This window comes from Odocoileus virginianus, chromosome 11, assembly GCF_023699985.2.
Source record: "Odocoileus virginianus isolate 20LAN1187 ecotype Illinois chromosome 11, Ovbor_1.2, whole genome shotgun sequence".
NCBI classification, from domain to species: Eukaryota; Metazoa; Chordata; class Mammalia; order Artiodactyla; family Cervidae; genus Odocoileus; species Odocoileus virginianus.
The window spans coordinates 13182917-13206647 of NC_069684.1; the positions used below are offsets into that span (position 1 = coordinate 13182917).

The window sequence follows — 23731 nt, forward strand, 5'->3', positions numbered from 1 at the left end:
GACTCCATGGACTGAGGCCTGCCAGGCTCCTCTGTCTATGGGATTATCCTGGCAAGAATACTGGAGTGGATTGCCATTCTGCTCTCCAGGGGATCTTCCTGAGTCAGGGATGGAACCTGCATCTCCTGCATCAGTAGGCAGATTCTTGACCACTGGGAAGCCCATTACAGGCAATAAATATTGATAATAATTATTTTCATTTATATAATTAATTATAGGCAATAAATATCATAACTACAGCAATGTACATTTCTCATTTAGTCCCTATCATTTATAGACCAAGATCTTGAAGAAATAGATAATAGAATATTTAGATCTAATTCAAATATAAGGAAAACATCTTTTCTGAAAATCCTTCAAAAGTGGGAATTTAAACTTTGAATACACTTAGGGGCAAGGAGCTCATTACCTCTTAGAATAGGTCATCTTGACTTTCAACAACACAAATATTTTTTTAAAGTTGTTTGTATTCGGACCCAAATCTGTCCCTAGAATTTTCCGTACACTAGCATTACTTTTAACCTCTGGAACTACATAAAACCAACATAATCTTTTCTACCCCATGGCTCTTCAAGTATTTAAATGTAATTTTCACTATGAGATCATCAGGTTACACAAAGTTTATTTTTTCAGATTAAACGGAATCAAGCACATAGCTTATTTTGCAATCATTGGCCATCTATGGTTATCCTCCATGAAAATATTGTCAATAAATACTTCTTACATCTTCCTAATGAGTAAGATAAGTTCAGAATACAACCAGTCATGTCTTACTGGTAAAAACATATTCAGGTGGCAAAACACTGTATTTGTTTTTCGCCATAAAACACCTTACACTGTTAATGCATACTCAATCACTAACACAATTCAGAGATCTTTTCATATGAAGAATTCTGAAGCAATATTTCTTAGCAAAACCCTAATTTTCATCACTAGTTTTTGAATGCAAGTACAGGAGTCTACTTAACTTTAATTTTGTTAGGTTTAATTCAGAAGTTCCAGAGTAAGATGTGTTTGAATTCAGACGTCTTCATTCAACACATTAGGTATTCTTCTAAGTACCCCTGCTTTTTATTACCCAAAAACTTGGGGAGATTATTTTCTTAGTCTGTATCCAAGTCATTAGTGAAAGGAGCCAAGTGTAGATTCCAGGGGCATGCCCCAAGACATCTCTCTCCACACTTACACTGATCTATAAAGAATAAGATAATAGATTTTCCTACATAATTAGATGAGGAATCAGCAGAGTATCTTCTATAATAACGATGAAGTCTTAGCTCAAAAGAAACTATCCATCTTGGAAATACAAATCTCACTTAGAACAGCCATGAATAAATTCAAACACTTTGTTTGAATATTGAGTTATGTTATATAACATTATACCCTCTAGGCTCTGGTTTCAATTCCAGTACTTCTTTTCATTCTTCACTTTTCAAATTAGTTTGTACTCATTCTAGCATGAATGCTCTGACATCCCCATGAATTAAGTAATAATCGAGTGCCAAGATTACTCTTTCAAAAGGATCCAGAGATATTTAAAGATTTTCCCCATTGTCCTATAGCTTCTGATGTCGTTCCAAAGTGTTTTCTTAATATGATCAGTGGATATTATAATAAGCAGTTAGCTCAAAAAAGGAAAAAATAAAACATGGAGATATGAGAAATTAAAGAGAAGCTATGGCCACAGGAAGCTAACCAGATTACCAAGCGACAAGAATTTTTAATACCTGAGAGGATTCGCAGGGAGCTGCTAAGGTTGATGGGCCACCCATCTTTAAGCCACGTAATTGAAGGCAGGGGAATTCCTGAAGCTTCACAATTGAGGGACACTGAGCTTTTTTCCACCACACTTATATTTTCGGGTGTCCTGTGGTTTCCAATGATGCTTGGAGGGGCTGTAAGACAAAGGGCCAAATTCCAAATAGTTTATTCTTAAAAATAATTTTCTGGTCAACACCAGCAAAATAAACAATGACAACAATGAGATGATGATGATCATGACTGACATTCCTGGAAGTAAAAATGTGAAGGAGCTGCCTGAGACTCAGAGATCAGCTAAGAGGGGCAGAGGAGGGGGAACCCAGAAGCCTAGAGAAGACAGGAGTGACCAGCTCCTAGAGGGCAAGTATGCCTTGTGGGTGGAAACATGTGAAACACACGAAGTAGGCTGAGAAGGCAAGTTTGGGCGAAGAGCAGAGTACAATCAGGATAGTCTAAGGATGGGGTGGCAGGTCAAATTGACCCAAGAGGCTTGGATCTATATGTCCCTCAGTAGTCAGGGAAAGTTACCCCTCCATCATGTTCTCCTTCTGTACAGAGCAGGGCCAGTGACACTCTACTTTCAGGGTCTCACAGAATTGAAGCAAGCAGAGGACTGAGTCAACTGGAATTTATCATAATCTGAGATCTTGATTTCTCAACATCAGTCTTGCCTAGGAAATTTTACGACAGACTCTTGTTAATACACCTGACCTAAATGTTCTTTCCTAGAGGATTGATCAAATAAAGTATGAAATATTCAAATAATGCAATAAGCACCTGTTAAAAAGAATGAAAAACCCCCCACAATTTAACTAAAAGATACATAAGACTGATTCCTTTTCAATCATAAGCTTGATTCACACATTGCTTGCAAACTATACTGGACTTTATGCATGTTTTAACTGGAATTAAGTTAGAAGACTAAGTCTATTAGATTTACCATTGGTTCTATAGATTTAAAAACTCCAACTCAAATCATATGCATACAAATAGGTGTCACACATAGATAGGAGTACATGTGTGTCTGATCAATTCCTACTGACATTTATGCTCATTATTTAGAATTTTAAAGCTGATTTCAATTCAACTTATACCCAACTGAAGCTGAGTCAGTAAGCTGTAAGGAATCTAGATTTATACTTGTCAAGTCAGCTAATGTGGAAAACATAGACTCAAGTAATATTACTTGGGATGTCATTGGATCAAAAGTATTTGAAAAAGATAATTATTGACTTCACAATGTGCTTTTCTAAAAGAATATCCAATATATGCTTATTTCAGCAAAGCAAGAAAAGGGAGGTCAGGCATAGAATGATAAGTGATAAGACTGATCTAAAGAAGTGGTATAAGTATAGAAAATTGTTGTTGTTCAGTCACTAAGTTGTGTCCAACTCTTTGCGACCCCATGGAATGCAGCATGCCAGGCCTCCCTGTCCCTTCACTATCTCCCGGAATTTGCTCAAAATCATTTCCATTGAGTTGATGATGTCATCCAGCCATCTCATCCTCTGTCACCCCTTTCTCCTCCTGCCCTCAATCTTTCCCAGCATCGGAGTCTTTTCCAATGAGTAGAAAATAATAGACTCAACACCTGAGGTCTGTATCTCCCATCCAGGAGGCTGTAGATTCAGCCAGTTAATAGACTTAAGGAGCCTCTTTATACTTACTGTGTACACTTAAGTCATATTTTCTGTCAGTCATTCCTGCTATATTCATAGCGACACACACATAACGGCCTGTGTCAGACACATGAACATTCTTCAGCTGAACAACACGACCTTCATCCATTATTTCCATTCCCCTTCCTTTGGTCAAAGGGCGGCCATCTTTCATCCAGCTCACTGTTGGTTGAGGAATACCTTCCACCTCACACTCCAAGGAAATGCTCTTTCCTCGAGTTACAATGATTTCAGTAGGGTGGCTACCACTGTTGGATATAGTTGGTCGAACTGGGGAAGGAAAAAAAAGAAAAGAAATAGGAAATGTCTGCCTCAGACAAGGCAGAGTACAGATGTATGTGCTGTGCTGTGCTCAGTCATGTCCGACTTTTTTTGACCTCGTGGACTGTAGCCTGCCGGACACCTCTGTCCGTGGAATTTTCCAGGCAAGAATACTGGAGTGGGTTGCCATTTCCTTCTCCAGGGGATCTTCCCAATCTAGGGATCAAACCCACATCTCTTGTGTCTCCTGCATTGGCAGGCAGATTCTTTATGCTGCACCACCTGGAAAGTCCAAGTCTTATGTAAGAATTTTCATCAGGTAAAGTTAAATTCATTTTTTATGTCAAAAAATTAACTACAAAGATAAAACCTAGGACTAGTAGACATGGCATTGACATATTGAGAGGTGGAATTCTTCTCTAATGTTTCTAAATGGGTTCATACCTAAACTCAGTATAGTGAGGAAAGAAAGCTCCATTAGCTACTTTTCCTGCTTTGGAGACATTAAATAAGTTTTTGAACTTATCATCATTTGTAGCTCCAACCTATATAAGTCTTTCTAGTACTAATTTTAAATAAATACGATAGTATACTTCATGACCCAATGTCCATTACCAATTCCTTTCTTTCACCCACTAGAGGAGTTGGAGAAACTGTTTCTCCGCCTTTAGAAATTGTGGTGACCAAACAAATCACTGTAGATCTAAAAAATATGAATGAAGGTCTGCTGGCAGGGGTAAAGTGAGGGGGCAGATTTGTGAATTTTTTTGCTCTCCTGCTAAAAGAGAAAGATAACATCCCTTCCCTTCTTTTTGCCTTCAATGTGGACTTGACACTGCAAATACAGAAACCAGAATCTTGAGATCACAAAAGGAGGACCAGGCGGATCCTAGATCTCCCGTCCTGTCCTGATAAAAGTAAGATGCTGACCAACTCCAGTGACTGCCAACCTCAGCTTCTCATTATGTCAGAAAATAAATCTCTCTTTGTTTAAGCCACCGATGGCCAGTGATTCTGTAACCTTACAGCTAAATTCACCTAATGGAACCTGATTCCAAGAAAGAAGATTAAACAAACTCAAAGACATATCTGTGTGGGAAAGAAAATGGACCCATGTTAGTATCCTGTGTTCAAGTGCCAATCCTGTCATACACAAGTCATATGACCTCAGCTAGTCATGGAAACTTCTCTGGGCTTAAGTTTTTGCTGATATAAAAGGGAGGCCATATTTTTGTCTCATATCATAGTTCATGTAGAGATTAAATGAGGTAATGTAAATATTTTAAATACTTTAAAATTTTACATAAATTAACCAATCTTTAAAATGGGATATTTGAAGGAGTCTGGGGGAGAACGGATACATGTATATGTAGGGCTGAGCCCCTTTCACTGTTTACCTGAAACTATCACAACATTGTTAATCAGCTATACCCCAATACAAAAGAAAAGTTTAAGGGAAACAAACAAACAAAAATGGATAGTTTTACATACTGTAACTACACCCAACGATACAATGCCATTCTCCCCACTTCACGTCTACCACCCTGCCTCCAACAAATTATAGCGACATTGTGAGTCTGCCATCAGCGAGTTGATGCAGAATGGACAACTGTATAACTGAATAAGCACGAGCTAGAAATAAATAACTGCTCTCTTGTTATGTCAACACAATTTAAACTTGTGGGTCTTATGAAAGGTATAGCTGTCCCTGCATATCCAGAGGTGACTAGTTTCAGGATCTGACTCAGGTACCAAAATCTGGGGATGCGCAAGTCCATTATATAGAAAGTGGCACAGCATTTACATATAACCTATGAACATCCTCTGTTACAGTTTAAATCATCATGAGATTATAATACCTTATAATGATATGTAAATAGTTGTAAATACAATGTAAATAGTATGCAAATAGTTGCATGATGCCCAGAAAAATTCAAGTTTTGCTTTTTTAAAAAAATGTATTGGACATTGAAAAAAAAAACACTTTTGATATGCAGTTGGTTGAATCCATGGATGTGGAATTTATGGATAAGGAGGGTCAAGGAGGGCTGACTATATATTATAACTATACTACTTTGAATCTTAAAGATATGAAGAAAAACTAAAAGAGAAGAATGGAAAAGTTTTTTTTTTTTTTAACTGTGCCAAAGCCTGGCTAATCAATAACTTACTGTAAACTTGCAGACTGTAGTCTTTCTTTGCAGTCCCAGCAACATTCGATGCCATACATGAATAGAGCCCTGCATCAGATTTTTCTGCAATTGAAATCTGCAACTGCCTGCCTCCAGATAAAATTCTGAGTCGCCCTGCAGAATCAGCCAGCACTGGGGAGCCTGCAAGTAAAACCAAGTTGCAGAATGGGAAACAAATACACAAGGCATTTGTGTATATACTTCTAATGAATACACATACATATTTATTTACTTCCTGATCACATACTTAAAAGGCAGAGGGTACTGTATAATAATCTATGCAAAAAGGAAGAAGAAGAAGAAGAAGAAGAGGAGGAGGAGGAAGAGAAGGCTATCTTCGGCAAACTTTTCTTTCAATCAATATTGCATTTAAAGAAAACATATTTCATAAAATAAAATTTTAAAAAATCTCTAAGTAAAACAAAAATTATTTCTTAAATCAGCTAAAAATTTAGAAGATCTGGTACTTAAAGGACACATATTTGTTGATGAATAACTGAAAATCTGTTGAACTTCAGAATTCAATTTAACATACATTACAAAACTGTCACATATACCAAAAAATGCTTACTTTAGAAAATAATTTTTAAACTTATTTTAAAGAAGAAAAAAATAGTTAATTGAATGGTGGATTCATGATCAGTATAGCTGCCCTTTAAATTAATTTCTTCTTGGAAGTAGTCTCAAAGCTGAAGATTTTCACCTTGACAGTATAGAATTATCACATGTGACACATTTAGCATAAAGCAAGAATGAAGTCTAATATTTTAGTATGCAAACTTCAAATGAGTTTATTAATAAATTGGCATGTTTGTCAAATAAAACATAAATTCATTTAATATTTATACTTAATTATATAAATGTCAAAAGATGAAAACTAACCTTTTTTCTTCCAAATGAGATTTGGGGGTGGAATACCACTTGATTCACACAATAGACTAATGAGGTGTCCTTCAATGACTGTAAGTTGAGCAACTTCATCAGAACCAGAAATATTTGGTGGTACTGAAAGATTTTTTTTAAAAAGGAAAAACACTATTTTAAAAACAATTATAAAATTTCCCTAATGCTTTGCATGTTAAAAGAAAAGGTTCCCACTCAAATGGAATGAAGAAATAATCTAGCACTTGAAGCTGACATATCAATATCACATTAAAAGCCAATTGTAAGATAAGAATGAGTATGTAATAGCAGATTTCCCATTTTCTCAAACAAATTTAATTATCAAAATACTCAGAACAACATAAAAAGATGATATAGTATAGTATGGATATTTAGACATGCTAACTTTGAAAAATGAAGACATCTATCAAGTTTAAACTTCACTCAGCCATTTGCACCTTGTGAGCCTTGATATCTCAGATGCTGGACAGAATCAAAAAGCATCAGGCATACAACATAAAGCAAAGAACAGAGGCAAGGCTTCCCAGGTGGCTCAGAGGTAAAGAATCTGCCTGCCAAGCAGGAGACATAGGTTCAATCCCTGGGTGGAGGAGATTCACTGGAAAAGGAAATGGCAACCCAGTATTCTTGTCTGGGAAATCCTATGGACAGAGGAGGCTGGTGGGCTACAGTCCATAGGGTCACAAAAGAGTTGGTCATGGCTTAGCAACTAAACAATAAAAAACACAGGTGAGGAATCTGATCTAAGAAACAGATACGTTACCGATCCTGGATTGCACAATCTGTCTCCCCACTGGCCTCCAACTTCTCCTTGGAACCTTCAAGGTGAATCGACTACCCAGACTTTTCTCTAAGAGGCTGAGTCTGCATTTGCTGGCCAAATTCTCCCCTTGGACACTCTTCTGGCTGCAGTATTATCACATGATAGATGCTTGTTCTCCTAAGCTCTTGGGAGTTGAGGAGTAGGAGAATCCTCCTCACCCACAAATGCAGCTTCCAGCCATTCTTCAACCACCTCCACGAAAATCTCTATTCCTTTGAGGCTCAGATCATCCATTTACTCCCCTTTCTCTTTCTTTTCACTCTCTGTGAACCTGTCATTCTTTTTCCTTTCACTGAACAATTTGGTACTTGTTTCCATCCCTTCTCTTCACATTGAAGACCTGCCATCGTTATATATAAACTCCATTGCCATGCCTAAACATCTGACTACTCAGTTCCCTCAGCTCATTCATATCCTCATCCCTTTCTCCATCAGAAACCATACACTTCTCACCATCTAGAACATTTCTTCTGTTAATTTACAAATGTAGGCCACTTTCTATCCTTACAGCTCCTTCACTGAAGTATTCCCAACTCTCAACTCAATGACCTAATTGAATCTCAAGTCCTTAAACCTTTCAGAAGTCACTCAATCTGCTAACTACTTTTACTTACTTCACTATCCAGCTTTGATTTTGTGTTCAATAATTTCAACTGGTCTTCTGCCAATATTCGCAACTACCCTACACCATTGCTTTTCCTATTCAGCAATACCATTTCTTGGGATAAATTCTATAGATTACTCTGACATAACCTATCCCACACATGAAATGTCTACAGAATAAAATGACAGCTATACAGACTGCCACCAACTATAAATCCATGACCTCCAAACCATACTGCACTTTACTCCCATGGCTTCCATTAATACAAATATTTGAAAACCTATATCTGTAATGCAGACAGTCCCTGAGATTTGGACTTTTATATCTGACTACATTTAATTATCAGTAGATCCTTGTTGGTTACCTATTTTAAACATAGCAGTATGTACATGTCAACCCCAAACTCCGAATCTACCCTTTGCACCCCCACTTCCCCCTGGTAACTATAAATTCATTCTCTAAGTCTGTTTCTGTTTTGTAAATAAGTTCATTTGTATCATTTTTTAGATTCCACATACAAACAATATCACATTATGCTTGTCTTTCTCTGTCTGACTTACTTTACTTAGTATGATAATCTCCAGGTCCATCCATGTTGCTGCAAATAGCATTACTTCATTCTTTTTAATGGCTGGGCAATATTCCATTGTATACACATACCACTTCTTCTTTATCCATTCATCTGTCAATGAACATTTAATTGCTTCCATGTCTTGGCTATTGTAAATAGTGCTGCTATGAACACTGGTATGTATGTATCCTTTCGAACCATATTTTTTTCCAGTTATATGCCCAGGTGGAGGATTGCTGGATCAGATGGTAGCTCTATTTTTAGTTTTTAAGGAGCCTCCATACTGTTTTCCATAGTGGCTGCACCAGTTTACATTCCCAGCAACAGTGTAGGAGGGTTGCCTTTTCCTCACACCCTCTCCAGCATTTATTATTTGTAGATTTTTTGATGGCCATTCTGACTGGTATGAGGTGATATCTCATTGTAGTTTTAACCTGCATTTGTCTAATAATTAATGATGCTGATGATCTTTATATCTGTCTACTTAACATCTCAATGTGGGTGCCTTAGAGGGATTCTCGAACTCAACTTGCCCTAAACTGAACCTTTGTTCCTTCTCCAGGGGAGGACGCTGCTGTCCACACAGCCCAGCGGATCAGCCCAAACCAACATCCATCTTTTACCCTTTCCTGTTTCTATACCTCTCAATGTAATCAAATAATTCTATTAATTCACTTTCTTAAAAACTTAAAAAATTAATTTAATACTAAAAAACTAGAGTTTACTGGCTTTCTTCCTAAAATACAAATCTGAATGTCCCAGTCCTCCTTTGAATCCTGTTAGTGGTGCTGTATCACCTTTAGAACCAAATCCATACTTTTAAAATTGATTTAGAAGTCCTCTTCTATATGCCCCTTTTACTCTTTCCTACCTAATTTTATATCTTCTTATTCTCTTCTGAGCCACACCAGGCTCCACAGTGAATGATGGTCCATTCACCGAATATAGACAATGTTCTCCAGGTCTTTATACTTCCATCTTCAGAAAGCTAACACCTACTCATCCTTAAAACCTCAGTTAGATGTCACCAGCCCCTTGCTATGTCTTCCCACAAAATCTCCTGTGATAACTCTTAGGAGGCAATTTTAATTATCTTTTGAAAGGTATTTCTACACCAGCAGGCTCTAAGTTCTGTGTGACCAGTGTCATTGTCCTTCTTATGAACCTACCTATGCTTACACATGGCATAGTGCCTAGAACACAGAGTCACACCATAAATAATTTTTGAGTGAATCCAGTCTTTAAGCCTCAACTTTCCTTTATCATTCATTCTTACATCTACTGCTTTCCTCTTTAAGAGGCACAAGTCTACTCATCTGTTAAGTACACTTTACAGTTTATGTCTCATTTGACTTCTCTGCAATGTGTGTGCCATTATGCATTCATTCACCCATTCACATATCCATGTCCAACCTATTTCCTATTTGCATTCTTCTTCTAGGAACACCACTGTCCTGAGTTTCCACAAGAGAAGCTTTACCCAGTTTTCCTCCCACCTTTTTGACAAATGTTTCAACTCAGTTTCCCATCTGGAATTTATTTTTCTGTCTTCCTTCTTACATGGTATGTGAGAGTCAATCTACACAGTACTCTTCTATACATATTCTTTTTACTCTCTCTAAGCAATCGGCCATGAAATTAAAAGATGCTTGCACCTTAGAAGAAAAGCTATGACCAACCTAGATAGTATATTAAAAAGCAGAGATGTTACTTTGACGACAAAGGTCCATCTAATCAAAGCTATGGTTTCTCCAGTAGTCACATATGGACGTGAGAGTTGGACCATAAAGAAAGCTGAGAGCTGAAGAATGGATGCTTTTGAACTGTGGTGTTGGAGAAGACTCCTGAGAGTCCCTTGGACTGCAAGGAGATCAAACCAGTCAATCCTAAAGGAAATCAGTCCTGAATATTCATGGGAAGGATTGATGCTGAAGCTGAAGCTCCAATACTTCGGCCACCTGATGTGAAGAAGTGACTCACTGGAAAAGACCCTGATGCTAGGAAAGAATGAAGGCAGGAGGAGAAGGGGACAATAGAGGATTCAATGGTTGGATGGCATCACCGACTCAATGGACATGAGTTCGAGTAAACTCCGGGAGTTGGTGATGGACAGGGAGGCCTGGCGTGCTGCAGTCCATGGGGTCGCCAAGAGTCGGACACGACTGATTAACTGAACTGAACTAACTGATAAATCAACAGTATTTCAATAAAGTAAACTTTAAAAATATAAAGAACTAAAAATAAAATTATATTTTGTTGTACAATTTTTTAAAAGTGAATTCTTCACCTCACTTTCTAATTGATTATCACTCCGAATTTTTCTTTTTCACTTCTTTTTTCAACCTTTACTTGATAATACTTAGCAGTGTCTTGTCCATGTTGGGAAGTATATGAATATTTTTCCCACTTGAGAGAAATAAGAGAAGGGAAGTAAAGGAAACACAGAGGGAGAAAAAGGATGGAAGGAAGTAGGAAGAAAAGTCAGTAATATGTAACTTGCTGTTTAGCCACTAAGTTGTCTTTTTGCAGGCCCATGGATTGTAGTCTGCCAGGCTCGTCTGTCTATGGAATTTCCCAGGCAAGAATACTGGAGTGGGTTGCCACTTCCCTCCCAGAGGATCTTCCCAACATTGGGATTGATCCCGTGTCTCGGCAGGCGGATTATTTACCACTGAGCCACCTGGGAAGCCCAATATGTAACTAATATGTAATAAATATAAATTTACTACATAGTAAATTTTACTATTTAAAAGTAAGTGAATTCCTTTATAGGATAAATGATAACACTTCTCATAGTTTTCAAGATTTTTTAAATGATAATGATTTATAATTAACAAGCTATTCTCTAAGTAAATGCGTATTTTTAAACAATAGTTGTTCTCCATTGGAATCAGATTACTTCCTCTACTTATTTTTATTTTAAAATGTTTTTAATGAACTTTTATCGTCAAAGTTATATTTCATGTCATTATCTCAATAATTAAAATGTTTAAACAAATATAATCAAAATTAATAGTGCTTAATATGTTATAAATGAATGTAAACAAGTACTTAAAAGTTGATTATTTGGGAAACAGGAACACTTTTTAACAACTGGCAGACAACCACAGCTAACATAAAAATTGCAATTATTCCTAAAAACTATCTTAGTAACAAACAAATTATCCCAGTCACTTATTAAAACTTCAACTGACTATAGCATTTCACGTTCCTCAGCAGAGTAACCTCATCATCTCCCACTCCCAATTGCAATTGCTCTTTGTCTTTCTCACACACTAAATTCACATACGTAATTTGATCTTCTGACATTTTCAATTAACCAACATGCTCTCTGCCCATGGAGAATGCTCAATCATTAGCAGATCTTGGCTATAGAAGCTAGAGGGCATGTTAATCAGCCAGGAGAGGAGAACATCACAGTTACAGTGATCTACATATTTAGGTTCAGGATATCTATTTAGTTGCCCTTGAATTAAGTATATAAGCTGATATTCAGGACAGCTCGGCATCATTTAAACATATTAATTAATATCCATCTATGTATTATTTATGTGGTTGTCAGTTTAAGAACTGATAGAAACAATGAAAGGTCAAACCACAAGCTGAATCATTTAAGGGTTGATCTCACTTACCCCAGATGTTGACATTATAGTTTTTCTCAGTTTTTCCTGCAACATTTGTGGCTTCACAAGTGTAGCGACCACCATCTTGAACCTGAGCATCTTCAATCTGAAACCAAAATCATGCTTTGAAACCACAGTTTATATTTTGTAATTAATTGGGGGTTTTATATTAATGTTGCTGTGATCTCTGATTTTTTGTTTGTTCTGAAGCTTTTCAGACATATGAAAAGTAGAGAAAATACTATTGGGTTAGCCAAAAAGTCTGGTCTGTTTTTCACTTAAGATGTTATGAAAAACTCAAATGAACTTTTTGACCAACTCAATAAAATTGATGGCTATATGCTCATTACCCACGTTCAATACTTATCAAGATTCAACAATTATCACTTACCTTGTCATACCTTGTTTTAATCTCGTTAACTTTAGTGGCTGAAGGTCTAGAAAGGTCTTTTAAATATGATTAAGATAAAATAGCACCAAAAAACCCCCACAATTAACCTTTGAATGAGTTATTTACGGCTTTAAATATACAATTTTTTATGCCCAGGACATCTTCAGTGAAATAACACCCTTACTCTTAGTTTATTGCTTTCTTCTATATCACATTTAAAAGCTCTTTCAAGTCAACCATTATACTCAATTGGTCTTACTCTCCTAGTACCCATTTTGGTGCTTGGTAGATAATTGAATATCAGTAAATATTTTCCATATATTTATCTACAACATATATGAATACTTATCCATCATTTATTCTGAGACCTTTCAGCAGTTATTAAGAATCTTGTACTAGGTACTACAGGTAGAAGATACTAAGAAATATAGTGTAATAATATGGTTTCTGTCTTGAGTTTGCAATCTAGCTGATAATATAAAGCATGTGAACATAAAAGAGTTTAATAATAAACAAGGTGTAAATAACAATAAAAGATACTATAAGAGGTATAATAAATAATACATAATTGATGGCTAACTTTGAAATCAATTGCTAGAATAGTCAAAAGAGGGCGAATCATTGGAGTTGCAGTTATCACCGAAAGTATTCAGTCTTCACTAGTTCTCATCTCCATGACGTCTTCTCCCTACATCCCTTCCTCTGGACCCATGCATTTCAGGGCGCCTTGATGGCCTTGGTGGTAGAGATTCAGGGGGTCCCAGGATTTCTTCATTCCCTCTCTCCTGGCTTCCCAACTCCACTGGGATCTGTGCTCTGAAGAAATGAACTCCTCTCCTCACTGAAATTTCGAAGACAGTTCTAATCATGTACCGCTCTCCCTGAGCAGTGCTGGGACTTGTGTTAATATAATCATCTCCCTCTATCATTCAGTGATATCATTCATTGATATCATTCTATCAAACCTCAGTCAGAGCTGAGGTTTGAGAATCCTAGCTGCTTTCTAGACCTCTGGGTTCTGCTGCTGAGAAGGGCAGCACTTCTTGCCTCTTCCCCGCTCTATAACTCAACTGACGCATCTTGCTTCCTCTATCAGTGACCCTGACCTTTTCCAGCCTTACCAGCTCCATCACTACAGGATTGTAATTTTGAAAGACTCCATTCTCTTGCCTCTGATAACACACATACACGCTCCCTCCCACTCTCTCCGTTATACTTCTACTTCTGGAAGTTTCTTAGCTTCCCTTCATGCTGACAATTTTCATTCACTTCTCAAGACTCTCTTTGTTTAACAGTGATAATTTTCTTTTACCAAGAAGCCATGTGGCATAGTGGTTAGCAGCATGGATTCTGAAGTTATACTTCTATGTTCTAATCCTATTTCTGCCACTTAGTAACTGTGGGCAGATTACTTAGCCATTCTCTCAATTCTACATAGGGTTATTATGAGAATTTTATAAACATTCCAATGGCCTGTTAGCTTCCTGAATCCTAATTCCTTAGGCTGACTTTCCATGTTAGTTCTTATTTCACTCAAATCAGCCCTGTCAACATTATTTCCAAAATTCACTTTGTTAAATCATTTCAGTATCATGAGTTTACTTGCTGTTCATAGCAGGTCTTTTGTCCCATCTACCCATAAAAAGCCAAATAGCCATCCAAGACTATTCTAGGCAACCATAACCTTACTTTTCGCTATTTTTCCCAAACGTACTGTCTGTATCATCCACTGGGTAAGTAACTTAGAGCCTTATAGCACTTAGCTGCATTTTTCAATTAAGCTGCTAGATTTTCATATATTATATAATTTTGGAAATAATTTTATATGTATGTATACAGAATATATATATTTATGTAGAATTGGAAAATTTTGCATAAATGTGTCATTCTTTTTTGCATCCCTATGCAGAGCACCTAGAATGGGTATTCACTGATTGCTTGGATGACTGAAACAATGCACGCCTTAGAATGTTTCTATCATATTTTTCTAGAAGCATTTTTTGAATGGCTTTTGCCTTCAAATATGAATTTACATTTAAATATTTCAATCTTACTAGGTATAAATTAGAAAAAATATCACAAAACTCAGAAGGGTTCCTAGAATTTTAGAGGATAAATTTAGTAGGATACTTGTAAAGTTTAATAGTGTACTATTTTTATAGGGGTAACACTAAAGCCATGATCTTAGAAATAAGAAGTAAATGAATCTGTAGCCTTACCTTTAGCACACTCCCATTTTCAGTAACACTGAGACCTGGTTTCTTCAGCAAGGGGCGGCCATCTTTTAACCAGGTCAGAGTCGGTGGGGGAATAGCATCACTTTGACATAGTAACTCCACAGCTTGGCTAATGAGGACAGAGACGTTCTGTTCTTCTCCCATAATATTTGGTGCAACTAAGTGAAAGATGGGTTTTCCCTCAGGATAAAAGAGGCCAGCACACTGCTTATCTTTATTAATCATCAGGACATATACTGTATAACTTTATTAGTCCTTTTAAGATGTAGGATCACAGTAATTCTAGTATACCCTCTTTGCATCACTTGGTTCAGAATCAAGTGTTCATAAATCACTGATTAATGTGTTCCTGTTGAATAAAAATAGTTTTTCACTAACTTTTCATGCAAAAAAGTTTTAGAACTGGAAGTTCTTACCAAGTGCCCATTTAAGAAACTTCTTGAACTCTAAGTCACCCTTTAAGATTTTCAAAGTATTAAATCACTCATGAAATATTTTGGAAATAACTGAATTAAAAGCAAATACATTTTTGATGCTTATTTTTTTGCAAAATAAAATAAATTGCATACACATAGAGGCAAAATAAAAATAGAGTTGAAAGGAATCATCCTGTCCCACCTCTCAGCATGCAAAATATATAAGATGGGTGACAGATAAGACTTTATGTGAAATAACTGATGGAATAAAGACCATGTGGGATAACTAAATCAGTGACCAGCTGTATAACACACAGCTACATAAAAAGAAGAAATGAGCTGAAATTTTAATGAGATTAAAATGAGAATTCCCTGGCTATAAGGCCTGTCAGATGCTGAAATATGTTCTTGGAGGAGTTTAAGGAATCGCCTTCCCCTGGGTATATTAAAAAATAGAGTAAATAATCATTTGTCTTAGATGGTCTAGGTACAGCCCTGCCAAGAATGAGAGGGTGGGCTTCATAAGTTCTCAAGGACTCCTTCAGGCCTGTATTTATAATAATTCAAAAACATGAACTAATAATGAAATCAGGCCTGTTATTAAAGGGCGACTCCAAAAAAGCACAAAGGGGAATTTCCCCAGCCATTTCTCACTAAATTCTATAACTATTTAGGATTGTAAGAAACATACCATATTTGTAGTTTTTTGTTTTTGTTTTTACAAGAAAGGCAAAGTTTCACTGAATGAATCCTAAGGGATTTTTCCAAAAGCATTGGGAGAAATAAGGTGCTCGTGGTAAAGAACATTTTAACAACTCATTAGCCATTGCTTCTGGCTTGACACTACTGCGTGTGGCAAAATGACAATGGACTTTAGCTAGCAACATGTTTTTTCTGTGAATTTTAGCTAGTAACATGTTTTTCTGTAACCAGGAGATTTCTCTGATACACAGGAAAAGGCATACAAACTACAGGGTACGTTCTTATGCTGTTTCTGGATGCAGGACTTGTGCTAAACCCGAAGGAATTGATGCTAACAAAAGAAATTTCACACTTAATGGTTGGAACAGACCAGTGGAGCATTTGGGCAGAGATCTGTGATGTCCATTCTGCTAAATTTAATAGCACACACAGATACTGGCTCTCCATCAGCTTAAATTTATCTATGGTGACAGAAAAGAGTGGGATTATTTTTCACATGTGAGACAATAGAAAAAGATATGCAACTAGTCTGAGATGAAAACTTCTATAATCTCAGCAAAATGAGCACAATTAGTGCCATCTTAGTCTATTATGAAAAAGAAAAAGATATCTTTACCAATCTTTGCATAAAGAGTCCTAAATAGAACAGCATATGTCACAGCTTGGAAATAATTTCAGGTCAAGTCTGGTCTCTGGATAAAACTGTACCATGACTATGAGAATGAAAGCCGCTCAGTCGTGTCCGACTCTTTGCGACCCCATGGAATTCTCCAGGCCAGAATACTGGAGTCATTACAGTCCATGGAATTTTCCAGGCCAGAATACTGTAGTGGGTAGCCTTTTCCTTCTCCAGGGGACCTTACCAAGCCAGAGATTGAACCCAGGTCTCCCACATTGCAGGTGGATTCTTTATCAGCTGAGCCACAAGGGAAGCCCCATGACTATGTAAAACATGTTTATCTTAGATTACTTAGACTTTTTAAAAGAGCATGGATTCTTTAGGACTGCTTGTAGTCATAAATGTCAGAAATAATTCAAGAGAGCAGAATGCTAATTTCCAAATAGTTTTCCTTTAATTACTTTTCTTACAGCTACGTAAGTTGAGTCAAGCTCCAAAGGAAACCAAGTTTTTCACATTGAGAGGAAAACTATAAAAACAAAAGAGTATTTGTTTCTTAACATAAATTAAAGCAAATCTAATTATAGTTGAGGATATATATTACCAAAGCCCATCTATTTTTTTCTGCCCTGTCTTTCATTCCCAACTTTTTGTTTAGTCTGAAAAGAGAAAAATCTTCCACCCTTTAGATCCCTGGGTTTCTTAGATGATATCCCTATTCTGCTTTGCAGCCATGTTGCTTAGGAAGGGGTATATTGGGCCTGTTTCTCATCCTGTGCATTATACCTGTGACACGTAAGTAACCAAGTCAGAACTGCCATGGGGTTATGCTTGTGGAGATGCTGGGGAATGTGTGATCGCTAAGAAAGCTGAGTTTCAGTTTAAAGAAAAGATACTGCAGGAATCTAAATCATTTAAAAACTCAATTCTCTTGTCTCAGCACTTCAGAATACGGTAAAGCATCCTCCGAATTTATACCAAGGAGAAACAGTTTAATGAACTATTCTTGTCACTGTAGGGATAGCTATTTTATCCAGTATGTGCTGCTCTACAACCCTGCACTCTATAATGTGAATCCGAACTGGTCTTTGGCCATGAGCAACAAACCAACCCAAGATTGCCAAGGCTAACACCACAAACTTAGGAACATAATGCAGGGGCATAATATAAACAGTAGAGGATAGACTAGAGGCTAATTTCCAATTAAAGTGGTTTAATTTGACACTTTAACATTTGAAATATATAAGCATAGCAAGCTACTAAACACACACACATTTTCAAACACACGGACATGTTAGCTAGCCTCTTGACTTTTACTACAGAGGGAAGATTCTGGTTTTGGACTAAAAGACTTATATGAGAGTAACTTAACAAAATCTTAAAGAATAGTCATGCACACCTTCATAACTCCTGGAAAATATCAACTCTATCACCTCTCAGGTCTACTTTTGACATTATTCAGTGCAGAAATGTAAAACGCCAAGGCCAGATTTTCAGAGCTGACTAAAACCCAGTGAATACCAATGGCAATCCTGGGCTTGGCTTGCTCATGACTGAAGGAGCTACTGTGTCACAAACTTAAACTGAACAATCATCCTCTAAAAACAGTTTAGACTGGAAACATTCCAATTCTTCATAAAGCATAAAGTGATCCATTAAGGGAAGGAGTTAGATTCCTTGCGATTGGGCATTTTAGACTCTGTTTTCTCAGACACAGAGCACCAACAAGCCTGGAGTAGGGATACCCACACATGTCAACTGCAGAAGCAACAAAAATGGGGGATGCATACAAGTTTTGGATAGTTTACTGATGCCAACTGGGTTTTTTTAAGCTAAATTAGATATCTATGGTATCTATGCTGTCACGAGGGGCCTTTTAATTAAAAAATTAAGACTTATTAAGTCAAAGTTATTTGTGATGACTATATTTGTTTTTGGCGAATTCAAAAAGGCACATCAATTCACATGGCCTGGAGGTTAAAAAAATAATACATTTTTTAATATATATTTTTAAAAGGAGTGAATTCTTCGGAACTGAGGTAGGACCTAGAAGAAAAGGCCTGCATTAAAACAGATACTCTTTGAGGGCCACAGAAGAAACAAATCCATTATTCCAGGAAGCAAACGCATAATGCAAATGAGACACTAAAAAGAAACAAACCTGAAAAAGTCCTAAATGCATAGGTATACTAAAATGTAAAATGACAAGTGTACTCTATGAATGGAGGCCAATGAGACCGCAATTTCATCCTGGGGGCTTTTTGGTGTGACGGAATCAGACCTTTCCTTTGGTATATTACAGCTGCATCACAGGTAGGAAAAAAACTTGAATTTTGTTTATTTATACTAATTTATACCTAATTTATACTCAACTTTTGCTTCCTAAATAATCCTTTAATTCACAGACATAGTATTAACTATAAATATTATTGTACATATAACAAAAGGTAAGAAAATCTAGGCTTCAAATAGAACTGATCAAGAGAGCTACTTGAAGAGGAGCTTGCTTTAGTGAGAAGATCATATCTTCGTATGCATTTTCATTCTCAGAAGTTCAAAAAGGGAAAATCAGTTAAAGTCAAGTATGAGGCAGAAAGGGTGAAACTGATTCTATTAATCTTATAACTTCATTTCTATTGTTCATAGCTCTCCATTGTCAAAAACTCTCAACTGTGTCAATGATCTTAGGACTTAAACACAGCTATTGTGGAGCAGAAATAATTATTAAAATGTCTCACCATATACTCTGAGGTCAATATCCCTTTGTTTCTCCCCAGCAGCATTTACTGCAACGCAGGTGTATCTCCCGGTATCACTGATCTGTGCACTGGTCAATGCTAGGATGCGACCCCCAGACAGAACCTATCAAAGAACAGAACACTAAATAACCAACGTGTCTCCTAAGAAGGATAGGTAGGCATAAACATACTTTTTCAATTATTTTCTGAGATTAATAAATTTTCACAGATCTAGAACAAATAATTTCACAATTTGTATGGAAATACAAAAAACCTCGAACAGCCAAAGTAATATTGAGAAAGAAGAAGGGAACTGAAGGAATCAATCTGCCTGACTTCAGGCTCTACTACAAAGCCACAGTCATCAAGACAGTATGGTACTGGCACAAAGACAGAAATATAGATCAATGGAATAGAATAGAGAGCCCAGAGATAAATCCACGAACCTATGGTCACCTTATCTTCGACAAAGGAAGAAAGAATATACAATGGAAAAAAGACAACCTCTTTAACAAGTGGTGCTGGGAAAACTGGTCAACCACTTGTAAAAGAATGAAACTAGAACACTTTCTAACACCATACACAAAAATAAACTCAAAATGGATTAAAGATCTAAATGTAAGACCAGAAACTATAAAACTCCTAGAGGAGAACATAGGCAAAACACTCTCTGACATAAATCACGGCAGGATCCTCTATGACTCACCTCCCAGAATACTGGAAATAAAAGCAAAAATAAACAAATGGGACCTAATGAAACTTAAAAGCTTTTGCACAACAAAGGAAACTATAAGCAAGGTGAAAAGACAGCCCTCAGATTGGGAGAAAATAATAGAAAATGAAACAACAGACAAAGGATTAATCTCAAAAATATATAAGCAACTCCTGCAGCTCAATTCTAGAAAAATAAATGACACAATCTAAAAATGGGCCAAAGAACTAAACAGACATTTCTCAAAAGAAGACATACAGATGGCTAACAAACACATGAAAAGATGCTCAACATCACTCATTATCAGAGAAATGCAAATCAAAACCACAATGAGGTACCATTACACGCCAGTCAGGATGGCTGCTATCCAAAAGTCTACAAGCAATAAATGCTGGAGAGGGTGTGGAGAAAAGGGAACCCTCTTACACTGTTGGTGGGAATGCAAACTAGTACAGCCACTATGGAGAACAGTGTGGAGATTCCTTAAAAAACTGGAAATAGAACTGTCGTATGACCCAGCAATCCCACTTCTGGGCATACACACCAAGGAAACCAGATCTGAAAGAGAGACGTGCACCCCAATGTTCATCACAGCACTGTTTATAATAGCCAGGACATGGAAGCAACCTAGATGCCCATCAGCAGACGAATGGATGAGGAAGCTGTGGTACATATACACCATGGAATATTACTCAGCCATTAAAAAGAATTCATTTGAATCAGTTCTAATGAGATGGATGAAACTGGAGCCCATTATACAGAGTGAAGTAAGCCAGAAAGATAAAGACCATTACAGTATACTAACACATATATATGGAATTTAGAAAGATGGTAATGATAACCCTATATGCAAAACAGAAAAAGAGACACAGATGTACAGAACAGACTTTTGGACTCTGTGGGAGAAGGTGAGGGTGGGATGTTTCAAGAGAACAGCATCGAAACATGTATATTATCTAGGGTGAAACAGATCACCAGCCCAGGCTGGATGCATGAGACAAGTGCTTGGGCCTGGTGCACTGGGAAGACACAGAGGGATCGGGTGGAGAGGGAGGTGGGAGGGGGGACCGGGATGGGGAATACATGTAAATCCATGGCTGATTCATGTCACTGTATGACAAAAACCACTACAATATTATAAAGTAATTAGCCTTCAACTAATAAAAATAAATGGAAAAAAATAAAAAAATAAAAAAATAAAAATAAATCGAACATTTGCCTCTAGAAGTATTTCTACCTGGATATATTAAAGAGGGCAAGCATCATTTAATCTCCTCATTTTCTCCATGGAGGAAGACAGAGAATAGAACCAACTCTGGCAATAATCACTGAAAACAACTCTCCACATACAGGATCAAGTGAAGATCCAACTTTATCTATAATTACTACAGAAAGAGAGAAAGCCACCTTTATCCTCCTCCTAATTATTCCTTGGGAGAACAATTAAGAAGTTTAATAGCATTATAGCAGTCAAATTAATTAGTCAAACTCATAGCCCTTTTATTCCATTGACATAGCTGTACCTCAAAAATACTGACATTGACTCTAGATAGTCTATGATCCCAAATTCTGCAAGCGAAGGATTTTCAAGAAATAGAATGGTGGAATAACTATGCCTTCTTCAAGGCAAAACAAGATTAAGGTACACTTTAAATGGGATATATGTATTTGTATTTCAAATTTTGAGTCGGTTCAAAGTACTTAAATTTTGTTCTCAGACTCAAAATTCATTTCTCATGATGTTATCTTTTTTCATTTTTCTTGACATGATGTTTTAGTAGAAGTGACTATACTCTAGATGGTTCTCTGATTCATTATTATTTTCAGAAATTTAAATATATCTACCAGGAAATTCCTGCTTCTGTCATTGATGAACATTTCTTTGTGTAGGGTATCTCTTATGGTGATACCAGAGAGTGGGAATAGGGAAGCAGAAATACCTAAAACAATAGTCAAAATACAAAACTATATATGAGACAAGGGAACTCTTAGATATCCTGAGCTTTTAATGAACTGTCTAGAAATCCCAGTTGTATGTCCATATTTATAGATGTATATATGTACATTTTTGGATAACATTTGTGAATCCTTGTTCTGTAAGTTCCTAAAGGAACAGTTTTATTTGTTCAGACTTTGTGGACTGAATAATGAGATGGTAGATTTGCCTTAAGAAATGACACAGAGTACCTGTATCCCATTAACAAAACTAGTGACAGGGCTCCCATCTTTCAGCCAGGTCAGACTTGGGGCCGGGATACCTCTGGCTTCACACTCTAACCTCACCAGGTTATTAACCACCACTGCCACCATGTTATTGCTGCCAAAAATTGATGGGGGCACTGAAAAGGAACAAAAAAGTAAATAAAAATAAGGCATGTTAACATCACAGAATATTTTATCTCAGAATAATAACAACTATGTGTTCTGTCCATAGTAATATGTTTCACATTTTTATTTCTTGATTTCCAGGTTTGTGTGTGTATGTGTTTCCCTCCACTGTATCCACTCTAGTATGTTAACTATGAATTCCTCTTAAAAGCATTATTAGAGAAAACAACTTGAAAACATTTCTTGAACCTATGATTCTGATAGACTATATTGACAAACAGGGCTACTGTCATTAGCTGATAAGATAGTTGATGACCATTCTGAACAATTCATCTAAAGCAAACTTAAGTTCAATAGCATGTGAAAATAGAGTATTTAATAGGAATCAAAAAATGTAACACTTATCAGTATTAGAACACTGCATCCTTAAATAAAGGTGACAATAACACGTTCCGTTAAATATCAACACTAGAATTTTATAGAGGCACTTGATCGTTCTGAATGCTTCTTCACCCTGGATCAGTCTAGCAGCGGCACTGACCATGGACCTGCAGACTGTAAAGTAACTCAGTAGCTCCGGCTGAGTTGACGGCCACACATTTATATAAGCCAGCATCTGTGATCTGGGCACTTTCGATACTGATGATCTGTCCTCTGTTCAAGAAAGTCACACTGCTGGAATCTGACAGTGGACGATTATCTTTGTACCATGTAATAGCTGCAAGGAGAACAGAAGTCCATCTATTTAAATGTTTCTTTTAAAAATTATCCTTCAATAAAAATTAACTAAAAAATTCAATATACACACTGAATTAGAGGTTAACTACAATAGTAACGACTGCTTTATTCTTACGCTTATCACTCTAATCTGTTTAAACATTTCTTTAAGGTTGATTTTCAGGAGGAAGGAGGTAAACATTAGAAAAATATGAATAGTCAGGCCAATATAAGTGTCTTGAAGTGAATTTGTAAAAATGATATTCTTTACATTTTCTCTAATGTAACAATATTTGTTTGAGAGCAAACTTTTAATTCATTCTATTTCTTCTCGTAGAAATATGCCTCTCATCTACAAAAATTTTGTTTAGGCTTCTAATCAAAACCTAACACAGTATACACTATTAGCCTCAAAAAATTTATATTATTATCGATTCATATGAATAACTTACCA

The 23731-nt window shown here is 36.6% G+C and overlaps 1 protein-coding gene across 1 annotated transcript in view; it reads right to left on the reverse strand.

Moving 5' to 3' along the window:
* Positions 1 to 23731, reverse strand: part of HMCN1 (hemicentin 1) — a 514767-nt gene that overhangs the window by 161609 nt on the left and 329427 nt on the right. The window contains exons 38-46 of the mRNA XM_070473938.1: positions 23102 to 23278; positions 22420 to 22571; positions 19521 to 19644; positions 15028 to 15203; positions 12427 to 12523; positions 6776 to 6898; positions 5873 to 6034; positions 3429 to 3710; positions 1728 to 1895 (exon numbers count right to left, since the gene is read on the reverse strand). Of these exons, the coding sequence (XP_070330039.1) occupies positions 1728 to 1895; positions 3429 to 3710; positions 5873 to 6034; positions 6776 to 6898; positions 12427 to 12523; positions 15028 to 15203; positions 19521 to 19644; positions 22420 to 22571; positions 23102 to 23278 (1461 nt within the window). The remainder of the gene's footprint in view (positions 1 to 1727; positions 1896 to 3428; positions 3711 to 5872; positions 6035 to 6775; positions 6899 to 12426; positions 12524 to 15027; positions 15204 to 19520; positions 19645 to 22419; positions 22572 to 23101; positions 23279 to 23731) is intronic.